Source organism: Mytilus edulis, chromosome 2, assembly GCF_963676685.1.
Source record: "Mytilus edulis chromosome 2, xbMytEdul2.2, whole genome shotgun sequence".
Classification (NCBI taxonomy): Eukaryota; Metazoa; Mollusca; class Bivalvia; order Mytilida; family Mytilidae; genus Mytilus; species Mytilus edulis.
In genome coordinates, this window is record NC_092345.1 from 69,414,134 (window position 1) to 69,438,529 (window position 24,396).

The 24,396-nt window shown below is 32.0% G+C and overlaps 1 protein-coding gene across 1 annotated transcript; it reads right to left on the reverse strand.

Moving 5' to 3' along the window:
• Positions 1-1,786: 1,786 nt before the first annotated feature.
• Positions 1,787-23,734, reverse strand: LOC139512782 (WW domain-containing oxidoreductase-like). Its single transcript, XM_071300693.1, has 8 exons — positions 23,526-23,734; positions 13,640-13,725; positions 12,158-12,365; positions 8,755-8,789; positions 7,939-8,145; positions 5,991-6,147; positions 4,409-4,535; positions 1,787-1,965 (listed from the first exon to the last, which is right to left on the reverse strand). Exons 1-8 carry the CDS (start codon positions 23,599-23,601, stop codon positions 1,866-1,868), a joined length of 996 nt encoding a protein of 331 aa, XP_071156794.1. The 5' UTR covers positions 23,602-23,734; the 3' UTR covers positions 1,787-1,865.
• Between the last annotated feature and the right edge of the window lie 662 nt (positions 23,735-24,396).

Consider the following 24,396-nt stretch of genomic DNA (forward strand, 5'->3'; position numbering starts at 1 on the left):
GCGTTCGTCAGTGCGAATAATTTTAACAAGAATAATTGTTTGTGTAAAATAGCTCAATTTCTACATTTTGCAGCATTAGAAAATACTGTAGCACTTAAAATATTTAAGATTCAATGAGTTGTCCCCAACACATTAATGTGTACAAAACATATCTGTACTCAGTTCATAATCATCTAAAATATAAGCTTGATTATTAACTTCAACACAACAGACTTCGGGTAAGGGTTGTGGCAAGTGACTGTCCTCCGAAATAATCGTCCGGTTAACTACTTTTCTGGTGGATTTGCAAAATGAGTGTTTTGCAAATTAAAAGTGTCCAGTGTTTACAGATTTACTTATCAATACAAGAACGTATAATGATGGCATATTTAGGTCAATGACATTTGAAATGTTTAGGGCTGAGAGGGGTATTAATATATCATAATATTACTGCATTTGTTTTGTAAATATCGAATTTGAATTGATAAATGGCACATTTTGAAATTCATTTGTCGTAATTGATGATCGGCACTTAATACTCAACATCGTAATCTATTCTTACAACAATTAACCCAAAATCCAAAACAAAAACAAAATACCGCCAATCATTTTGAAAAAAGAAGCAACAAAACAGAACTGTGAAGTCATCTGAAGTTGTGTTAAGAAGTACAAAATAAAGAAAAATTAGAAACCGTGAAAGCCAGCTATAAAAAAATCTGTGCAAATGTAAGATAGAAAAAAGAGGGCATGTTATACACTTATTGATCACTAGAATTGACACTTTAAAGGAGGGGCGAAACAAACCAGAGGGACATTCAATCTCGGGAATATTGTATCAATTGGGTGATATGTACTCCGTATGCAGGCGCTGCTTGAATGTTGTTACATAAAAAAAGGAAAGTTCACAATTGGGAAGCTAAAATCATCTCTTTTGTCGTATAATTTTGTTTTCAACCGATCCTCATTGTCAATTTCGAGATGTAATTCAAGATATGAGACAGACTTTACTGTATCTGTTGTATCCTTTATCTTTAGTTCGATGGGATAGATGCGTTCAACAATGTCACCAAATTTTGAATTATTTAATGAGAGAACATCATCTGTATAGTGGATAGTAGAGTTAAGGGATATTGCTAACTTCTTTTCTTTCTTCCTAAATGTAAGATTTCTAGAATTGATCTTTATGTTTTTATAGTTAAAAATTAAAAAAAACTCCACTGTTTGTTAGTTCTATCCATAACAGAAAATCATTTTCAAGCGTTTCCATAAGAGAAAAAAAGTTTTGTTTGCCTTTTTAAAACTAGTTTTAGGACAAGCAAAACAGAATGTATGTGAGAAGCAGTTAAATGATAGAACACATGTGTTTGCCTTTTCCTCAACTTTCTTAAAATATATACTGGGTTCTTGTATTCACTGGGTATTTCCCAATCACTTCACTCATTTTATACCCAAAATTTATTACTTTTGAAAAAAAAATCACTATTCATAGTTTTCTGTACTATAAAAATGGTTATAGTTTATTTTCTGTACTATAAAAACGGCTATAGTTAGTTTTCTGTACTATAAAAACGGTTATAGTTAATTTTCTGTACCGACTGAACATTTATTTTAAGGTAAAATTATGTTTAAAAGAAATATTTTTTTAATACTAGTATAGACTAACAAATAAAGATGCAGATATACGATAAAGTCCCAAAACAAGATAAATACATATTTTTGGCAAAACTTTCGTTTACCTTAATTTTTCAAATAACATGGACAGACGGACATAAAACAACACAGTTAGACAAATAAGGTAACAAATTCAGATAGCACAATAGTATTATACAATGTTGTTTACAATGAATTGACAAATTTAGAAACACTAGTTAAAAAATACAGTTTTCTTATGTGATCGGTGACCACCTCTGAGCTAAACTGTCCGGAATATAGTCTTTCAACAATTCGAGAGAAAGTTTAAGTAATGCTTCTTGATTTTCAGTATTTCTAAAACAAAAGATAAAGTATATGGATTATATAAGATTATACATTTTCACGACCATAGGAATATAAATTATACAATAGTTAAACGATGCAGGTTCAGCAAATCAGAGGAGACTCTTATACAAAAATGCATCAATGATACCATGAATGTGATTTTGTATGTCAGCATCTGTAGCATATGGCTGTTACTAGACTGCAAGTTAAAATATTTTTAACCAAATTACGATTGACAAAAAAGCTTTTTTCTGAACTTATTTTCATAGTCAGTTAGAACCAAAGGCTGATAGAAAAGATGATGTATAAAACATTTGCAGCAGGTGTATTACTGAAAACTTAATCCATTCTAGTATAAAAACTAGGGAAATGGAACATTTTACAAAAATGCATCATATCATCCGAGTTTCGATCAAAATGCAAATATAGTCAATGCGTAAAACAAGATTCGTAACCGCCGTGTAAAAGAAATTATTGTGAATGAAAGGTGTTTGCAACGCATTCCGAACTGGTATGTGACTGGGGATGATTCAAAGCGTAACATATTGTTAAAATATTAGTCTGTTGTTGAAATTATTGTTTTCCTCCTGATGTCTGTAACAGTGTTATTTTAAATAACCATTGAGTACTGTCATTTCTCATTTACTAAAGATATTGTTTTGTTCATGTATATCATATTCACAACAATGTTATGAGAAACTCCCACCAGCCGGTGTAAATTTATGGATAACAGATAATATGTTACATAAGTTCTTTTTTTGTAAATTTTAATTCTTTTTTTGTTGTTGTTGACCTTAAAATCTTGTTTTCTTTTTTGTATAAATTGTAAGTAACTTATTTCAATGTGAATTGTTTTATCAACCTTTTTACGATTTGTTATTGCAATTTATGTCCCCTTTGGGTTTGAAAAAGGTAAATGAGCAAAAGTGCATCGTTTTTCCTGTCGAATATAGAAATTTTATTCTTGATAAAAGCTTATTTTAAGTGTACGTTTTTAGTCTGAAAATAGATAAGTTGAAAAGAAAATTCAGTTTTCTAAATGTTAAATAGTGATTAACACATGACATGGGCAAAATCTCTTTGTTCTTACTGTACTATAATCTGGATAATGCACAGCAAAGGTGTGCATTAACTACCTCAGATATACTGCACAGTTCAAATCTATTTTTACCTTTAGGGGCGGTTCCTAGATGTTGACAGGGGCGTTATTCTATCAAATTAAAAAAATATATCACCGAGTGTAGCGAGACTAAAACAATATTGACGATTTTAAGGCAAAACACGATACTTTGTCCAATCCTAGGGTGAACGATATGTTCGTCCCCACTCCCGAATCCGACTTCTGCCTTGAAATTGCGACAAAATTAAACTTTGTACAAACATCGTAGTTTCAAAATAGGAAAAAAGAAAGGTTTCTCATTCCTTTTTTTTTCATCTGAGCTTGAACATAAAAATTTTATTATATTTTGCGTACAACATAAATCTTAAATCAGTGTTTTAAAGTCAAAAAGAGAGTTAAAACAATGTTTGGTAATTTCCGCCAAAAAAGAAATGTATCTAAGAATATCCGAATAAAAGAAATCTGATTTGGATTAGTTTTAGACTCAATGGAATTTAATATAACGACTTTTTCAATATCTATTCCTAGCTGGAGATCAATCAGACTTCATTTAGATGGACGTGTCTTAAAAATTAACACAGTAGATACAAAGAAATTTGGGGGAGGGGGAGGAAAAGATTGGAAAGAGAAACGTATTTTTTGTTTATTCAACATTTAAAATTTAGGTAATATGACATCTTCCTCGGTTTATCTTTCTCTATTAAAGCACATCATTGATGGAAAGATATTCAAAAGCAATTAATCTAAACTCAATAACCCTTTCAGTTATGATTTTTTTTTTCATACAACGATTTGAAGGTACTCAAATTGTCAAAGTCTTAATCGTCACTTATTAAATAAAAAAAATGGGAATAGATTAAACAGAAACATTAAGAAAAAATCTACCATTAAATCGCAATTTTACAAAAAGTCTAAACCCCAAAAAAGTTGTCAATTTAAAACTCACCAATGAAAGTCGTATTTCCCCCTTTCTTAGGATCCGTGGATTGCGGAAAATCGTCCACATCTAAAACGTTCACGTAAATTAATGACGTCATGTGTTAAAACAGTTATTGGCCAATCAAATCGGTATATAGAATTTAATCTGCACGCGCTCAGGATGACCCTTTAACCCGAACTCCTACGTCGTTCGGGTTAATAAGGGTCACCTGAGCTGTGCAGATTAAATTCTATATACCGACTTGCTTGGTCAATAACTATAACATATCATTCAATATATAAATAAATCATTTTTGTCAAAGTTATACGGTATATGTTGTTATAAGTTATAACGAAAGCAGAAATGAATCAATAGTTCTATGAAATTTCCCTCATTTTAACAATTGTATTTACCTAGACTGGCTAGCTGTAGTTTTTGGTTTACAATCTACATAGTACACATCTCTAATTCCTTTAAGCTCAGGTGCTATTGCCGTGTAAATCTCAGTTTCTGCTCCTTGGAAAGCATTTCTAGCGCAACCTAAATGGACATTATGATAAATAAACTCATTATAGATATACCAGGATTAAATTTTGTATATACGCCAGACGCGCGTTTCGTCTACAAAAGACTCACCAGTGTGACGCTCGAATCCAAAAAAGTTTAAAAGGCCAAATAAAGTACAAAGTTGAAGAGCATTGAAGACAAAAATTCCTAAAAGTTTTGCCAAATACAGCTATGGTAATCAAGTCCTGAGGTAGTAAAGCCTTAGTATTTAACAAATTTAAAAGTTTTGTAAACAGTAAATTTATAAATATGACCATATCAATGATAATTTATGTCAGCACAGAAGTGCCGACTACTGGGCTGGTGATACCCTCGGGGAATTAAAACTCCACCAGTAGTGGCATCGACACAGTGGTTGTAAATAAACTCATCATAGATACCAGGATTAAAGTTTGTATTTACGTAAGACGCGTGTTTCGTCTTCAAAAGACTCATCAGTGAGGCTCGAATCCAAAAAAGTAAAACCTTTATACTAAAAGGTAAAATCACAAAAATACTGAACTCCGAGGAAAATTCAAAAAGAAAAGTTCCTCATCAAATGGAAAAACTAAAAGCACAAACACACCAAACGTATGGATAACAACTGTCATATTCCTGAGTTGGTACCGGCATTTTCTTATGTAGACTATGGTGGATTTAACTGGTTTTAAAGCGAGCTTAACCTCTCACTTGTATGACAGTCGCTTTAAATTTCATAAAACTGACATCAATGATTGAACAAACAAAAAAAGATAAAACAGACAAACATAAAAAAAAATAGGGGTACACCAGTCAACATTGTGTTTACATTTTAATCACTATAAAAATGAAACAATATGTCAACAAAGAATTAAAAAAATTATAGACAAAACACATTAGCAAAAATGAAAGACAGGAATACAAAAATTTACGATATTACAAGAACGGAACGACAGGATAGTACCAAGTGACGTGAAATGGATATTAGAAAAAATTTAATAAACAATAAAAGTAATAGTTTACAAAGACAAATAAAAGGACACTGTTACACGTAAGATTATAAACAACGCCATTACGTAGACTCTAAACGTCAAGCTCATCTTATATTATATGTGAAGTTGATATAGGGATTCGTTTTAAGAGTAAATAGTTATCACAGGTACCAGTGTTATAATTAAATACGCCAGACGCGCGTTTCGTTTGATGTGTTTTATCATTTGATTTTGCCATTTGATTAGGGACTTTCCGTTTTGAATTTTCCTCGGAGTTAAGTATGTTTGTGATTTGACTTTTGACGTCTACATAAGACTAGACATTTTTGTAGACACATCATATGGTCATTACGTCTGACAACATGGAAAAAGAAAGATCAATTTAACGTTTTCTGTAAACTTCGTGATAGACAAAAGAAAAGGATTCATTAGGAGCAAAATGAAAAACGTTGGTTGAAATAAAAAAAAAGATTCTTACCACAACAAATGAAGCATTTAACAATTGACGTAATACAACAAGCACCAGATTTGTCGAAATTCCTCTGAAACTCTGTTTTCACAACTCCAGGATGAATAGATAGGATTGACACATTGGTGTCTTTCAACCTTTTATTCATAAAATACATCTGCATAACCTGAAATCACAATCATGATATATATGAAAACGATATATGCTTCTTATGAGAAAAAGTAAGAACCCAAAAAATAAAATTGCAGCTTTTGTAAAGGGGATTGCAAAATAAACGATGATAACAATAAGGAAACAAGCTCAACGTTTATAACAATAGAACAACATACAGCATTTTATAATTCAAATAGTACATTAATGTTACATTTCAACTCGAACATGTCACATACTTATAAAACCTATAACTAAAACTTCAACATTGCCATCGCCATCGCCGGCAATAGCATGGAAAACATAAGCTAAAGAACACTAAATAAATGTCTTTTAAATAAAAAAATGAAAAATAAATTATATATTTAGCTTAAGAAATAAAAAAAAAAATTAAAAACGACGTTTACACATTTTTGTTCGATTTTTGTTTGTCTGTATCTACAAGTTCATTGAAAAAAGTTTTTTGCGTCCAATGAATTGGTTGATTTACTGACTAAAGGCTCTAAATAGCATGTGTTGCGCATCCAGGTTTATGATCATCTTCAATAATGCACTCTCCAACATTTTATACCAGAATATAATTTATGGATAAAATCTTTAAATGATGTGTATTGTTGGTCAATTCTTCTTTTGCCAGTTTTTCTCTATCTTTAAGATTTGCCAAAATTGTAGGAATAGTAAAACTCACAATTTGAGGGCAATAGCTTCTTAGGGGAGTGAACGAATGATATTAAGTTGTTTGTCTTTCTTGTCTTGCTGATAATATTTGCTTTAAAAGTTTCGATCCCCTCTATCAGAATATAAAAAAATGGATAAAGGGGGTTTCATCCATGGCACAATTTCAGTAAATGTGCAGTACTTTTGAAAACTTACAAAAAGCAAAGAAACAACGATTGTAATGCTGTTCTTCATCTCAAAATCAGAGAGGATTAAAAAAAAACAAACCAAAAAACCTCACCTCACTGCAAGTTTAAGACCCCCCCTTCCCCCCAGCACCGGCTGTAGTGGACTTCTTTGAAAAATTGATTCGAATAGACTTTTTAAGATAGTGCCTTTAAAGAGAACAAGCAAAAATGCAAACAAGAGTAACAAATAACGTTAAAAGAAAATAACTTCAATAAGGAGTTGACTGACGATTAAGGTCATGTGGCTTATTTGTAGATCTTTTTTGCTTCATAAAGCTGATAACTATTCATAGAAGTTTAGCTAGCTATAAAACCAGGTTTAATTCACTATTTTCTACATAGAGAAATTCTTGTACCAAACAATATGAATGGCCTTTGTTCCATTCATTCGATGTGTTTGAGCTTTGATTAGTTTAAACATATTGATTTATAGTCGATTGGGAAATAAGTATGAACTTATATTAATCCCTTTCTACTTTGCGGATGCGAATGCTGCCTTGTAGCGATATTAGCCTGCTCTTTATCGAAATCTACAAGGGTGTATCTTGTGCCATGTGATTTATGCCATTTGACACGAAACTTTCAGTTTTGAATTTTCCCTGGAGTTTTTTGTTGTCATATCACCTTTTCAACATAATAGTCAATGATGCAACGTCACAAATCAGTCAATTGACCATGTTGACTTGTTTGATCTTATCATGCTCATACTTGTTGATTTTAAAATGTTCTTTTTACCTATCTTTTAATTTATCAATTATTCATTATCAATATTCCCCAATGATGAGAATGGCTATGTTTGTTTTTTTCCCAGGTAATTTTAGAGAGGAATATTTAAATGATCTACAATTAAGAAAATTGACATCTTTGAAATAAAAAGAAATAAAAAAAACTAACATACAAACCTGATACAGTTTACTATAAGCATAATATCCCCCTTCGTCATAAGAACTTGGTTTCAAATCTTTTCCTTGCACCTTTGAAATGTCAAACGGTGGTGCAAAATCATGCACACTACTTGAAACCATAATAATTCTACAGTCGTCTGAACCTGAACTTTCCATCAGAGGTATTAGGTGTACGCATATAAGGAACTGGCTAAGATAGTTGGTCTGTAAAAAAAGCCACATGAGTCTACATCATTTGCTTACGTTTGTTTTATAGCATAAACACCATTTGCAATATGACATAATTAAGCTGTAATTGTTATTTCCCTTCTTCTGTATTTATGAATTAAGTATTCACATTATTTATTTTATTTTTTATAAAAAATATCTGGTTGAAATAATGTCTATGTTTCTGCGTTGAATACGTTAAAAATGTATACTGCAATTTTTAAAAGCAATAGTCCAAACACAAACGAACTATATATTGTGTGCGCCTGCCCAACGTCAGAAGCCTGTAAATCATTTCGTTGCTGTGTTACATATTTGCTTTTCGTTTAATGTCTATCTGATTATAACTGTTTTTTTATATTTCTATATTCCTTTATAGTTTTGAGAAGATAGACATAAAAGCAAAAAAAAAAAAAAAGAAGAAAATGTTCTATTCTTACATTACGGAACAAAACGAAAACACATTATTATTATGAAGAAGATTTTAAGGACAGTTAACGACGACGGGACATAATTTTTGCATACGCTCATTAAACCTCAGAGATTAGCCGACCTTAAACACAACATATTAAAGTATATTTAAATAACTTTGTAAAAGAATACTACCTGAAATACCAATTCGTTTCCGTCTTCTGTCATTTCTGAAAATCAACAAAAAAATAAATTTACGCTTTATAATACATTTTGTCAACTTTTTACTTTTGTTCCTTGATTTTTCCTTAATGGAATCAGAAAGGTATAGTCGTAAAATATAAATATATGTAAAAATAAACGAAAAGAAAGATTGAATTTATCAAATGGTTTTGATTAATAGTTTTTTTCCAGCTTCGTGCCTAAGAAAATTGAATACTGGCCATATTCTCTCAAATTGCTATTTGCTAACCTACATTTCTTTGGTATGCATTATACAAAATGTAAGTTGGAGTACGTTGGTCCCTCATAACACGGAAACCTTGATAATTATGCAAAAAGCATTGTTCCAATACTACTTAAGCACTTAAACAGTCGAATCCACTGACAAATCCGATCAAGACTCATCAACTAAAATTAAACCTCATTAGAAATAGGTAATTATTTGCGACGAATATCCAGAAAAGGAACTAATAGGGATCAACAATCTTTTTATTAGGTTGTTATAAAATCTCACCAGATTCAAAATGAAAGAAATCTCATAAAGTAGTAAATCTTCACCAACCGTGTGAAACTATTAGTTTTAACCCTTCTAAGATCTTCTAATCTTATACAATAGATCACACATCTGATTGAAAAGCGCAGACAGGAATTCTAGTATAGAATTGTAATAGGGGGGGGGGGGGGGGGGGGATTCAAAATTGGACTGAAAATATATGTTATAGTTATTGACCAAGCAAGTCGGTATATGGGATTTAATCTGCACAGCACGAGATGACACAATAACCCGAACGACGTAGGAGTTCGGGTTATTGGGTCATCTCGTGCTGTGCAAATTAAATTTCATATACCGATTTGATTGGCCAATAACTGTTTTAACACATGACGCAATCAATTTACGTGAACGTTTTAGAAATGTTGACGTCATTCCGCAATCCACGGATCCTAGGAAAGTTTCTTGTAGGGTAAAGCAAGGCGAAAATACGACTTTGGTAAGTTTAAAATTAATATTTTTTTTCATATTTCTAAAATTGCGATTTAATGGTATATTTTTTTATCGCTTCCTCAGGCTTGAGTAAATGATAAAAAAAAAATGTTTTGTTGATTAAAATATTTCCGTTAAATTTATTCCCCATTTTTATTTAATTGGTGACGATTAAGACTTTCACAAACTGTGTACTTTCAAATCGGTGTATGAATATAAAAAAAAATAACTGCAAGGGTTATTGAGTTTAAATCAGAATAATTGCTTTTGAATTTCTTTCCCTCAATGATATGCTTAGAGAGAAAAAGAAACGAGGAAGATATTATATTATTTAAATCTAAAATATCAAATAAACAGAAAATACGTTTCTCTTTCAAAACCTTTAACACCCCCCCCCCCCCCCCCAATCTCTTTTTATCTTCTGTATTACTTTTTAAGACACGTCCATCTAAATGAAGTCTGATTGATCTCCAGCTAATCCCCCTGTTTTAAAACAAACTGAAATATGGTCCTCATTAAATTTGGTCCAAAAATAGTTCCTTTATATTCGGATATTCAAAAAGTCGTTATAAATTCCATTGAGTCTGAAACTAATCTAAATCAGATTGATTTCTTTATATTCGGATATTCTTAGATACAATTCTTTTTGGGCAGAAATTAACAAAAATTGTTTTAACTTTCTTTTTTACTTTAAAACACTGATATAGATTTACGTTGTACACAAAATATAATAAAATAGGAGAAACCTTTCTTTTTTTTATTTTGAAACTACGATGTTTGTACGAAGTTTATCTTTGTCGTAATTTCAAGGCAGATGGCAGATTCGGGGGTGGGGGGGGGGGGGGGGGGCGAACAGGTCGTTAACCCTTGGATTTGACAAAGTATCGTGTTTTAGCTTCAAAACGTCAATATTGTCTTTAGTCTCGCTACACTCGTGGATTTTTTTTTTAATTTGATAGAATAACGCCCCATTCAAAATCAAAGAACCGCCCCTAAAGGTAAAAATAGATTTGAACTGTGCAGTTATCTGAGGTAGTTAATGCACACCTTAGCTGTGCATTATCCAGATTATACCACAGTAAGAACAAAGAGATTTTACTCTTGCCATGTGTTAACAGAAGATAATGACCAGAATAATTGTTAAGCTATGTTATACACTGTTGTACTTTTAAGAAAGATGACACGTATACAATTTCTTTTTGAGCAGTCTTTAGTTTTCTTTGTTGTGTTATGTATACTGTTATTTGCCTTTTTTTTTTCTTTTCTTGCCATGGCGTTATCAGTTTATTTTCGACATATGAGTGTGAATTTCCCTGTAGTATCGTTCGCCTCACTTTGATAGAACTGCAAACTATGCACTTCACATTTCATGAATATAACTCATAAAAATTTGTATGCCATAATTTTATGAAACCACCTCAGTTAACCTTGCCTTCGGGCGTTAGAGCCTGTGTGATTTGTATAATATAAACAATTTCCATTCTACTATAATTAGAAACGTGCTTATAGGTTGCATACTGTAAATATTGATAATGCAATTTCCCATAGTAACTCCTTTTACGGCTAAAACTGTACCAATTTTTTCTATGAAGTTTTGAAAAAAATCTTATCCTAGAATTGAAAGTTCATATGCATTACAATTTTTTTCAAAGGTCAAAATATAGGGCTGTGCGGCATATTTTCAACGTTTATATGCCCTGAACTTCTCAGATTTTAAACTAGCACTAATTTTCTTAACTACCCCTACCTCGAATGAAGGGCTACCACATATTTCAATATAAACAATATGCACATGTATATTTACTGGTAACATTCCAAAGTTATGTCTCTATAAGATGCAACATACAAATCAGAACTGGGAACCAGTATGTAAACCAAATTTATTTTCTATGAATATTCTAGATCTCCCCAAAAGAGGCGCGGTTTGAGAAACAGCTGTTTTTACAAAGTGCAACCTTTAAAGTGTATATTTTTTATTTTTATTTTTAATCAAAATGACAAGCTGACATTGTGTTCTGAAGTAAATATGGTCAATGTAGTTGCTAAGCTATTTTTTTTCATTAGTTAGTTTTGGTCTCGAAATGAGAAATATTTTTCAATGTTGCAGTCATTGAATTCGGCTTTTTAAGTCATTCGTCAATACCAAATGTCATATGGTTATCAAACAGCAAAGAATAACATTGTACATAAATTTGACAAAAAGCTATCAAATTATAATTATTAATTGACTGATGTTAGCTTTACACCGCTCCAGGATATAGAGGCTACATCGCGGCGACATTCCAATAAGTACAAGACTAGAAACTGAATAAAAGAACTACAGAAAACAAATTTACAATCCGATTCAAATGCCCGCTATTTTGCGGGTTTCTTTTAAAGTATACAGTTACTTACGCAATGGAAGAAATCCCAAACCAGCATTACAAACTAGCGTGTGCAACTTTTGACCAGAAGATTTGAAATTTTCAATAAATTTCTTGGTAGACTGTAAGGAGGCCAAATCCACTTGCATAAATGTTACATCTATATCGCCATCTTGAATGATTCCTTTGGTTCCCTTTTGCTTTTCTGTAGCGTATTCCTCTTTCATTCTTTTTATTGCCTATAACATATACGTTGAAAAAAATGTGACATACACACATATCATATATACATAGTATTAAAACAGACTTCAAGTTTTCAACATGACGCCGGAAATTAACATCGGGTCAATTTAGCCGATTTATGGAAAAAGAGCATTTGTATCAGAGAAACGTCAACATTTGTATGACATATAGTGAGTTTTGGCTTAAAACTTTCACACGATCAAGTTTAAGTTTTAAACTCAAATTAAAAAAAAAAGTTTTAATTGTTCTAGGTTGATTACGAAAAACTTCCAATTAAACCTACTAGATCGTCTTTATTAAACGAATGCAGACATCATATTTCTATAGTATTCTTTTCCACAGGGACTCGGTTAGCAGATTAAAATTTTGTAAATCAATGTTTTTAATTTATTTTTTATTATTATCTGTCTATTTGCATTACTATATTAACGTATTTAACGTTGCCTTTACTATTTCTTTGTTTTCTGGCAATGTGCAGTTTACTATCCATATCCATATACTGAAAAAACCTAAAGGGATCTAAGTCGCCATCTTGAATTGCCTTCCCTACTTTAGATAAAAAATAATTAAAAATATTAATAAATTACTATATACCTTACAACAGCCCTCATTTTCTTCCGAAATTATTCTTCTATCACATGCATATTTTGATTTGTGGATTAACAGAACCCTTACGCAGTTTCAGTTGCATTCGTGTCAGAATATTCAAATTTCCCGGCGAAAGCAACGTATCATTCGGAAACTTCCGGGTTGATGCGTTTACTACAACGATAAATCCTTAGAGACTGTTTGCTTTTACCGATAATATATAAACGGAATTCATCTAACCTACTTTTGAAATAATAAAAAATAAATTAAAAACATTGATTTACAAAATTTTAATCTGCTAACCGAGTCCATGTGTTCTTTTCATTAAATTCCTCCAAATTATTATGAATAATTATACAATCAGTTATGTTAAAACAATTGTTTCCTTAAGACTTGTTTACCCTAATCGTATAAGGGACCTTGATGTCTAAGCAGCAGAACCTCTGTATCACTACTCTGGCAACACCGAGAATGTTAGTTCGCAACTTCCAAGCAACGACCGAAGCTCATGAACTCGGCAATCAATTACGCAGGACTTCGGGAATGTCCGGAGAGCCGACAACCTTGCTTCGGAAGTTGGTTAGTTCGAATCCCAACCGTGGCAGGTGCGTTCGACTCCAAACTTAATTGACTAGGATTCCTTGTGTTTATTCTCAATTAAAAATAAGCTCAAATCGTTTACCTCCAACGCTTTGTCCTCTGATCTGCATGCAATGATGACCTTTGCACCCAACATAGCAATCCATTTTGCAGTTTCATACCCAATTCCTAAAAAATAAATCGATGGAATTAGAATTATACGAACTGCAGTGTCCACCAAGAGACTGTTTGCTTTTACCGATAATATATAAACGGAATTCATCTAACCTACTTTTGACGTTCAACACCTGCATATATGAGTAAAAATGCGCATGGATGTGGTCTTAAAACTTTGAACTTTGAATTCGAAAAACAATACTATACTGGAACTGAGTTATAGCTATAAAACCAAGTTCAATCCACCATTTTCTACATAATAAATGCCTGTACCAAGTCAGGAATATGACAGTTGTTATCCATTCGTTTGATGTGTTTTAGCTTTTGATTTTGCCATTTGAATAGGGACCTTCCATTTTGAATTTTCTCGGAGTTAATTCACTATTTTATGTGATTTAACTTTTTACTATCAGATTACAGTGTACTATTTTAATTTCTTCACAGCCTTTATAAAGTTAAGGAATTATTGACCTTTTGACAAGAAAAATAAATCTGAAATAAATAGGCTGTTACATAAAAAAGATAGTTGAAAGTCACAGAAACACTATTTATCTTTATATATTTTTTTTCCCCAACTTCAGAAAATAAAAATAATATGTTCGAAATTTCATCCGTTCGACGCGCTTTTCTTGATTTACCTTCATCAGGAACACACAAAGCCGAATCTTTGAACCCTAATAATGTCTAAGACCTGAAATAGTTGACGAGCTATAAGACATTAAAAGACCTCAAATAATAACCAAATCAATTAAGATCAACTTTGGATGACAGAGTTTAAACATTTAACATTTTACAATTACAAATCGTATTATCTGACAATTTGGAAAGGTTTGTTAAAATCATGTCATAAGGAAGTAATGACGACTGTGCTGATGATACCATAGGGGACTCATAGTCCACCAGCAGAGGTATCGACTCTGTGCAGTAAAAAATGTAAATAACACGTCATTAATTTCATGCGTCCTAAGCACGGTTCTTGCGTTACCAACATCAGGAGCGATCAAAGCCAAATATGATAAGCAAATTATGAATAGAACCGAAAGAGTTGGAGAGCTTTATGCTTAATTGTGAACTTTCCATTTCTAAGTAGCAACATTCCAGCAGCATCTGCATACGGGGTATATATCTCACAATTGATACGATATTCCCGTGCTTGCATTTCCTATCATGATTTTCTTGATAGAGGGTTGCTGCTCACAAGGAAGCTATTAAACCAAGAGTTCCAAATTGTGACGTTGAAATCATCCCTTCGTAAATTTTACGGACGCCATCACGAGTTGTTTGGCTGTTATGGAATAACCGTTTCACAAATGATATCGGATATGTTCCTTACGTCGTAACTACAATCCCCTTCCCTTTCATGAATGTTACCTACCGAATCAGACTATATACTGGATTTGTTATCACATAAGCAACATGACTACTGCCACATGTGGAGCCGGATCTACTTACGCTTCCAGAGCACCTGAGATCACCCCTAGTTTTTTGGTGGGGTTCGTGTTGTATTTTCTTTAGTTTTCTATGTTGTGTCATGTGTGCTGTTGTTTGTTTGTCTTTTTCATTTTAAGCCATGGCGTTGTCAGTTTGTTTTAGATTTATGAGTTTGACTGTCCCTTTGGTATCTTTCGTCCCTCTTTTATGATAAGAATGAACTACAAATAATAGACAATTCCATCCAAAGTCAAATTTGCCAGAGGGCTTGAAACCGTTGTATCATTTTTTTCCAGATTTTTAAACGAATCTTTTAAAAAGGTTACTGAAGTTCTGACTACTAAGCTGATGATACCCGCGGGGAGTGATAGTCTTTGAAACAACAATTTATACATTTCATGCACCCGAAGCACTTTTCTGGGTTTCCCTCATCAGGAACGCTGAAAGCTGCATATTTGGAAGCGAATACTGTATAAGTAACGAAAGAGTTGAAGAGATGTATGCCTTTAAGGACCTTGAATAATAACCAAATCCATTTAGATCATATAAAGAATTAAGTTCTGTAATACAGGCAAAAGATGAGGAACTATTACTTGCAAAACAACAAGAAGGTGCTGTGGTGAACAAGGAAGAGTTCAAAACAGTAACCCATCAAAGAGACAGAACACAAGCTAGCCAGAGTAAACCAAAAACACAGCAACATGAGGTGAAGGAAAGGGCTTCTGTAATATTAATTGGAACATCTAATATAAAAGGAATTGAACCGTCCAAATTATCCTCCAAATTTACCTTGAGGAAGCTTAATGCGTATACGTTTGAACAAACAAAAAGCCTGCTCAGAGATGTAAACAAACAACCAGATGTAATAGCTTTCCATTCTCTTTCTAATGAAATGGTGGAAAATTCAACAGAGCACTGTGTCAACAAAATGAAAGATATCATAACTTCAACGTTGGATAAGTTCCCTTTATGTAAAATTGTGCTATCCGCTCCCACACCAAGGGCGGATAGTTGTTCACTAAATAGTCAAGGTCAATACTTTATTTCATTTTTAAAAAGCTGAATATTCATAATTTGGAGGTGAAGCTCAACTTTTTTATCAAGTCAGTTAAGCAAAAACTTTGTAATAGTTTTATAAAATTTTGGAACACAAAAAGAACAGATACACAGAGAAGTAAATTAGATACTTATTTCAAACTTAAAACTTGTTTTTCGAAAGAAATGTATCTATCTTTAAACAATTTTCAATTGAGAAGTGCCATATGTAAAATTAGAATCAGTGCACATGATCTCAAAATAGAAAGAGGCAGGTATAAAACATTATATATAGTAAGAAATCAAAGGCTTTGTAAGAAATGTACTCTAAATCTTGTTGAAGATTAACATCGTTTTATGACTAGTTGTCCAGCATACAAAAATGATAGGGAGATATTTTTCAAGAAGATAAACTGTATTTGTCCTAATTTTGTACATCTTTCAAATGAGGCAAAATTTCTTTGGTTATTTACAAATGAAAATTTAAATATTTAGGGAACTATATTATTACATGTCTAGATGTTATACGAAATGTTAGTTAATGTATGTAATAACAATGATAATTGTAATGATTTTATGGTTCTGATCCTGCCTGGAACTAAATGTATTTGATTTTTATAGAATGAAGATAATAACACCTGTCTGAACTTTTTTTTAATGTTTCATTTTATTATATAAAAATGTTTTTCTGTTACAAATCATGATGTATTGTTCTATGTGTACATGTTATGCTGCCCATCAAGGGCCCTTGATTGGAATAATAAAATATTCTTATTCTTATTATTTGGCCTAGTTTCTGTATAGTTTTCAAATTTTATAAACGTACAAGTTGAGAATGATTTGGTCCATCAGCATAGGTATCATCTCAATGCTTTCAAACTATTAAAACAACACGTTATAAATTGCATGCGTTCAAAACGCCTTTCTAGATAAACCTTCATGAAAAAAGCCAATATTATATAAGTACCGAAATAGTTGAATAACTTTACGATAAAAAGAACATAAAATAATAGGCAAATCCATTTAAGGAGTAATTGGCCTAAAGGAGTTTTGTTCTTTTAATTTTCGAATTGTACAAAATAACAATATTAGAGAGGTTTATCATAAATGTTGTCCGTACTTCTAGACAAAGGTTCTAACTACTGAGCTGATGATACTCTCGGGGACTGATAGTTCACCAGGAGAGTTCGTACTTCAAGACATAGACTACTGAGCTCACGATACCACTGATAGTTCACCAGGAGAGGAATCGCATACGTGTTTGAAAAATTAGACAACACTCAATACATTCCGTGCATCCGAAGTGCTTTTCTGGATTTACCAACATTATGAGTGCTATTAAAGTCAAAGAAGTATAAGGTATATGCAACAAATCAGGTAAGAGCTATATGACCAAAAAGGACATTAAACCATAGCCAAATCCTTCTTAGTTCAACTTTGCGTGATGAAGTTGAAACCTTTATTTCTCAATAATTCATAAATTTATACGGAAATCTAAGAAAGGTTTGTTATACTCGCTTCAGAAGTACTAAACTGAAACGTTATGAATCATGTCCGTAAGAAGTACTGGCATAATTTATTACTTAGCTGATACCTTTGGGGACTGACTGTCCATCAACAACGATATCGAGTCAGTTTTATAAAAAAAAAAAACAACAAAAAAACAACACTTTTTCGAGGTTTCAGACGTCCTAATGGCTTTTAAAAAATACATTCACCAGGAACGCTCAAAGCAGAATATTTGAAAGCAATGCTATATATCACCCGAAGCAGGTGCAGAGCTTTATGACTAAATGATACCTCCTAGAATACTACGTAATAACCAAATCCACATTGGGTCATCTTTAAACCTACAGTGGCGAATGTCATAGATCACAATTTTGATTACAAACAACACAACAAATGCCCCTAAAGAGTTGCTTATCTCTGAATTTAATATTGAGGGCTAGTCAACCATTTGAATCTTTATGAAATGTGAGAATAAAATTGTATATAACAGGTATATACGTATAATGTTTTGTTCTCCATTATTAAATTGTAAATTAGTTTTAATCAACCTCTTGTTACAGTGTAATAACTGTCAGAGTGTATCAATACAACTTTAAACCTAATTACAGATCCAACAGATACGTGTTTCTTTAATTGTTTATTCAAATGACTTAACAACAATCAATTATCATTGTATTGTACAAATGCATTAAAAGAAGACATGGTTATTTGAAGAGGTAGCTGCAACTTACGAAAGCCGAGAAGGATCATTCAAAATTCAAAATTCAAAACTCAAAATTCAAAATTCAAAACTCAAAATTCAAAATTCAAAATTCAAAAAAACTCAAAAATCCTACATTAATCTATCATGATTCCCCGCGCTTACGAAAGCCAAAAAAGATCGCACTTTAACACTTCAATATACTACTGAAAGCTATTTTAGAAAGTTTGTTAACAACACGAACCCATTGAAACAAGGCAAAGGGTCCGTTACACCTTCATAGGGATACATCCAAATTTACCATTTGAAACCCTTGGTAACACAGCGTCATTGCAAGTAGCAACCTTTCTATCAAGAAAATAGGAAAGGAAACCCGAGCCCTATACTACTACAGCTGGAAAGTCGCATCACTGAAATGGAACGTTCACAATGGAAAAATTTAAATCATCGCTTTTTCGTAAAGTTTAAATATGCATGAAATATTTACCACTGGAGGTTAAGCAAACAACAACAAATCTCTTATAATAATCTAGTTTTCCATCGGAAGAATCTAGTTATTAAAATATGTATATACAAAAGACAGATTTTGTGTATCGTTTATCAAATTCTGATAATTTTATGTTGTTATATCAACACAATTCGTGTTAAGTTTTTGACGATTTTTCTTTATGTTATTTGGGAGTTACGGTCTATGATTGACGAAAGATGATACTTTTGGCATTTACTTATGTAATTCCATTTATTACGAAAGTGTATTAGGGTCATCCTTTTTTATTTATTTTTGTCAAATTGTCGACTTTAATCTTGGAATTATCAATTTTAATCTGGGTGGAGGGGCTTACTTCGATTTATTTTGGTAAGGGTGTGCTACGTTTGTTTAAAACAATGTACCCATTTTTATATAATGTTAACTAATATATAGTACCTATATTTATATATTAAAATTGTGACCCGCCATGACATTTCCAGGCTTATGGAGTTAGAACGTCATTGTTAGAAAAATTATAAACATGATAAATATCGAGATTCAAAGAAATACGTATGGCTTCTTTTTTGCGGACGCCGAACTATACATTATATATAAGTTTTGAAGAAGTTTTACTTTATCGTTTGAAGTGAAAAATATTTGAATCTACATTTTAAATTGATACACAAAAAAAAAAATCAAAATTCTCTGCTCTATAGATTTTATTTCATAAATGGAGTCTGAAATATATCCATCACAAATGCACCGTATAAAATTCATATATCAAAACACTTAGTTATAAACTGTTACGCGTCGCATACTATGTATAGAGACATGCATAATAAATATCAAATAAAAGAAGGAATTCTTAAAGCTTACTTTGACAAATTTCAAACTTAATTCATTTCAACCAGTTTAAAATCACATGTTCTAAAATAGAGCTACAAAACAAAATGCTCTGCTCTGTAGATTTTCTCTCATAAATGGAGTCTGAAATATATCCATAATAAATACAACGTATCAAATGCATATATGAGAACACCAAGACTAATAAACTGTTACGCGTCGCATACTTTGTTTAGAGACATGCATGATAAATCTAAATTAGAAGACACATTGGAAAGAAAAGGAATTCTTAAAGCATAATTTGACAAATTTTAAACTAACTTCGTTTCAACAAGTTTAAATTACATGTTCTAAAATAGAGCTAAGAATTGTTTGTATTGTAGTAAAAATTCTTTGAAATTTTATTCAAATACGCGATTGAACATTACTAAGATTCAATAAATACAATAATTTTGTATTTTATAAATTAGTGCCTTCAATAAATAAAAGTCGTCATAGAACAGTCTCATTTTCATACCGGTATTCGAATTGACTCGTTTCCTTGCTATTACAAAAAATATGTCATTACAACAGTGTACGTATAGGAGCCAGGGGCAAAAAGGGGACAAAACTATGCCCCCTCCCATTTGAAGACAAAAATTGAAACTAAAAAATGAAAATGAAAGAGAACAATCACTTAATTTAAGATTATGACACTTGTCACTTTCAGAAGTTTGCATCCCCCCTTTTCTACACACAAACTTTTTTCAAACTTATCCATTCTTATAAATGGCATATTTCTATACGAAGGTATACACAGACAGACGTGCCGCCGGAATATTCTCAGCTACAGCGGAGGGGGCATAAATTTTAACCCCTGTCCGTCTGTACGTCCATACGTATTCATGGGAAAATTTATAACTTAGAAGTTTCCGCAATTTAACTTTATTTTGCCTCAAACAAATACTATGAAACTTATACACAATTCTTATTACCACCAAACTGAGATCAAGTTTAAATTTGGCTGGCATCACTTTCACCGTTCAAGCCCATTTTTGAATGGAAAAAATGTTAAATTTGTCGTCTACGCGCTCTAATTTTATTTGCCTCAACCAAATGTTATGAAAGTTACATACAATGTTTATTACCACTTCAACAATGAGCGAACCCTATTCCACATAGCAAGTCATATAAAACCCCGATGTCATTATATAAAAAAGAGGACTGCTTCAAATGCCATCAGCACCACTGAACCAAAATGTACATATGAGACATATGCGGATAATAAGCATGTTCCAAAGAGATATACAGCCGGTAAAAACATAAATTAAAGCTGGTACTCCAGGAATATATTCGCATAGGAGTATTTTCACCTAATTTGACACAAAGCTTCTTCTTTTTATCTTTATTATACACAAAGTTTCTGTAGCCTGTTGTACTCGTCGTTTAATTGCTATTTTAGGAGGGAAATGATAACTTTATTTGGAAATGTTATTTTTTAGTGCAAATCTTTTTTATTGTTACTACCAGAAAGTGTTCTTGTGAATTTTTAACTTATAGTGTCTTTGCTAAAACATAAACCAACATTGAAAGATCAAGTTTTCAGTGTTTACTTAGAAGGTAATATTTTGACACTAGATTTCCCAATGACAGTAATGAAAAAATCCGAAAACCCTTGGTAAAATTGATATCCAGGAACATTGCAAAACATTTTCACCAGTTTCAAAGGCGGTTTCGGGTTAAAGAAATAACAGAAATAAATTAATAAATAAATCATTAGTATGTCAAAACTATGTAAGCATCCTCTACAATGAAAGAAAATTTGTCTTTTCAGACACCATGCGAAGTACTTAATTTATTACAGCATAAAACTCTCAATGTGTTCCCTCTGTGGATAAAAAAAAACAACGCTATGATCTCCATTCTTCGCCTACCTATTCTCTAATTTTAACACTTGACAATAATTCTCATTCACTACACCGAAAAGTGGACGACATATTTTTGTGTTGCATAAATGAGGATGATGCACATTCTATATGTGCCTGTCCCAAGTCAGGAGCCTGTAATTCGGTGTTTGTCGTTTTTTGCTGTATATCAAATTTGTTTTTTTGTTTGAATTGTTTTACAATTGTCATTTCGGGGCCTTTTATAGCTGACTATGTGATCTGGGTTTTACTCATTGATGAAGGGCGAACGTTGACCTATAGTTGTTAATTTCTGAGTCATTTTAGTCTCTTGTGGAGAGTTGTCTCATTGGCAATCATACCACATCTTCTTATTTTTATATGATGAAGGATTCTCAAGTCATGAAAAGAAGAAGAAAAAATTCGAATAAGGATTGAAGTGACACTCGATATCTCTCTCTCCCGGAGTAAAAGTGATATAGTCAGCACATATCCTTTGAAAAGTATATAATGTTTGTATGTGCACTATTATATTATTAATATACGGTATACTTTATCAGATCAGTTGATCAGATTAAGATCATATTTATTGTGTTTGGATTGCAACTGCAATAAAACAGGATTATCTTTCTTGATTTGCGAGTTTTGAATTCTGAATTATGAATGATCCTTCTCGGCTTTCGTAGCAACTACATATGTATGATATTTGCACATTACGAATGGGTTGAACGTAGTACTTGTGCTTTATACAGTTACTGTCCTATAAACTTTGCATTTAGATAGTCAATGTATAAAGATAACTACAATACAGTCATATTTATATCTCAAAACATAATTTTTTCTGTTCTGGCCTCGAAAAAGGAGAGTTTTGTTCGGAAAATACACTTGTTCTGTACCGGTTTCTCGATTTAATAAATTTAATATCCTGAAATTTGATAAAATGTAAATGTATTCTTTACATACAATTGAGAATGAAAATGGGTAATGTGTCAAAGTTACAACAACCCGACCAATGATCAGAAAATAGACGAAGGCCACTTGAAACATCGAGAAAATCACGCACTCAGAGACAGGCTTCAGCTGGTCCCTAGACATAAAAAATGTTTACTAGTTCAGTGATAATACACAAACGAACTAAACTAAAATTCATACAAGACAAATTAAAAAGGCCAATGGCTCATGACTTGGGACGGGCGCAAAATGCGGCGGGATTAAACATGTTTTGTGAGATATCAAAACCCACTATAATTATAGCAAATGTATCAAAAAACCAACCATACAAAAATATGCCCAGTAAAACTCAGAAAAAAGGAAGTTCGAGTCTGATGTCAGAATAATTAACAAAAGAAACGAAGCAAAATGACAATGACACATCAGTTAGCAAAGGACTACTAGCAGTTACTGACATGCCTCTAGACCTCAACTAAACTGATTGAAAGATTATTTCTTTATCATATGAATTTCAAGCACAATACACCCTGTTAGGAGTTCTGTATCATACGTATCTATATCATTTGGATGAGAACGAATATTATTTAATGAACATGCTAATATTACATACGAATTTATAAGAATGAAAGAAAAATTGGTAAAAACAAACGTTAATGTCTGAATAATAAAGTATTGCAACAATTGCTTTCATTAAAGTAACTTAAATACATGTATGCATAATTTAGCATGATTCCTTGTCAAGGCTTTTTAGAGTAAAAGTTAATGAATTATCAAAATTAAGATCCAAGTAGCCATCTATCGTTACCTGATTTTGATATTTATGATTGAAAACACTTTCTGGTTAGAAAAACACACCTAAATTAATTTTGCCAATTTTCTAAAGAGAAACATATATTTTTGAAAATGACCGCACAATTTTATGATAACAAGCTTCTTCACTCACGTGGACTTAATTTGTATGATAAGGCAAATAAATTTATTCCTAACTCACCGGTATTACCGCCTGTGACAATGACAACCTTGTTTCTGTCTAATGGCTCTCTTGGGAATGAGGTTCCTCCACCCATCTTGTAATCTATACAAACTACAGCTTGCTATCTAAGCAAGTAATGTTTTCCGATTTCTTAAAATATATACACACACACTTTATACTGTTTACAATGATTTGAATGGATCTCTATTAATAGCCTTTGTAAGGGTTTGTAGGTAGAACGACACAATAAGAATTAGAACTAAAATTAGAATTAGGTAAAATACAGGTAAGTAAACCAATCGATTTTAAACCTGATATATATAAGACACTATCCACTGGTGGTAAGCGGATGGTCGTATCTTAAACTTACGACCATCCGAAGATGGGAGACAACTCTAGTAATACATTTTTCTTTTCCGATTTTCGTGCAGTAAAAAAAATGTTTCAGTCAAACCGCTTGTCTCATACATACTTATTGTCAGTGAGTTGATATTGAAACAAAATTTGATACATAAAAACATTCCAATTTTCGTAAAATGGTCATTCAATAATTCGAGCATGATGGTCGTAACTAAAAAAACAAAAATGTTCAGGATGGTCGTAACTTAAAATTATGATGGTCGTAACTCTTTATTAAATAGGACCGAATAAGACAAGTCAAGAGTTTTAAATGTGTCTTTTGTTATATGAATATATTATATGATATATTTGTGAAGTTGTTTTCACTAAATGATAAAAACTAAAAGGGATGAAGAGAGGGATACCTGCAAAGTGCGAAAGGAAAGAAAATTGGAATGAATCGAAAAAAAACCCAATACAAAATGAAATGGCCAATCACTGTTACTTAAAATATAATGTATAAAATCGACCAAGAGGCAACTAATTATAA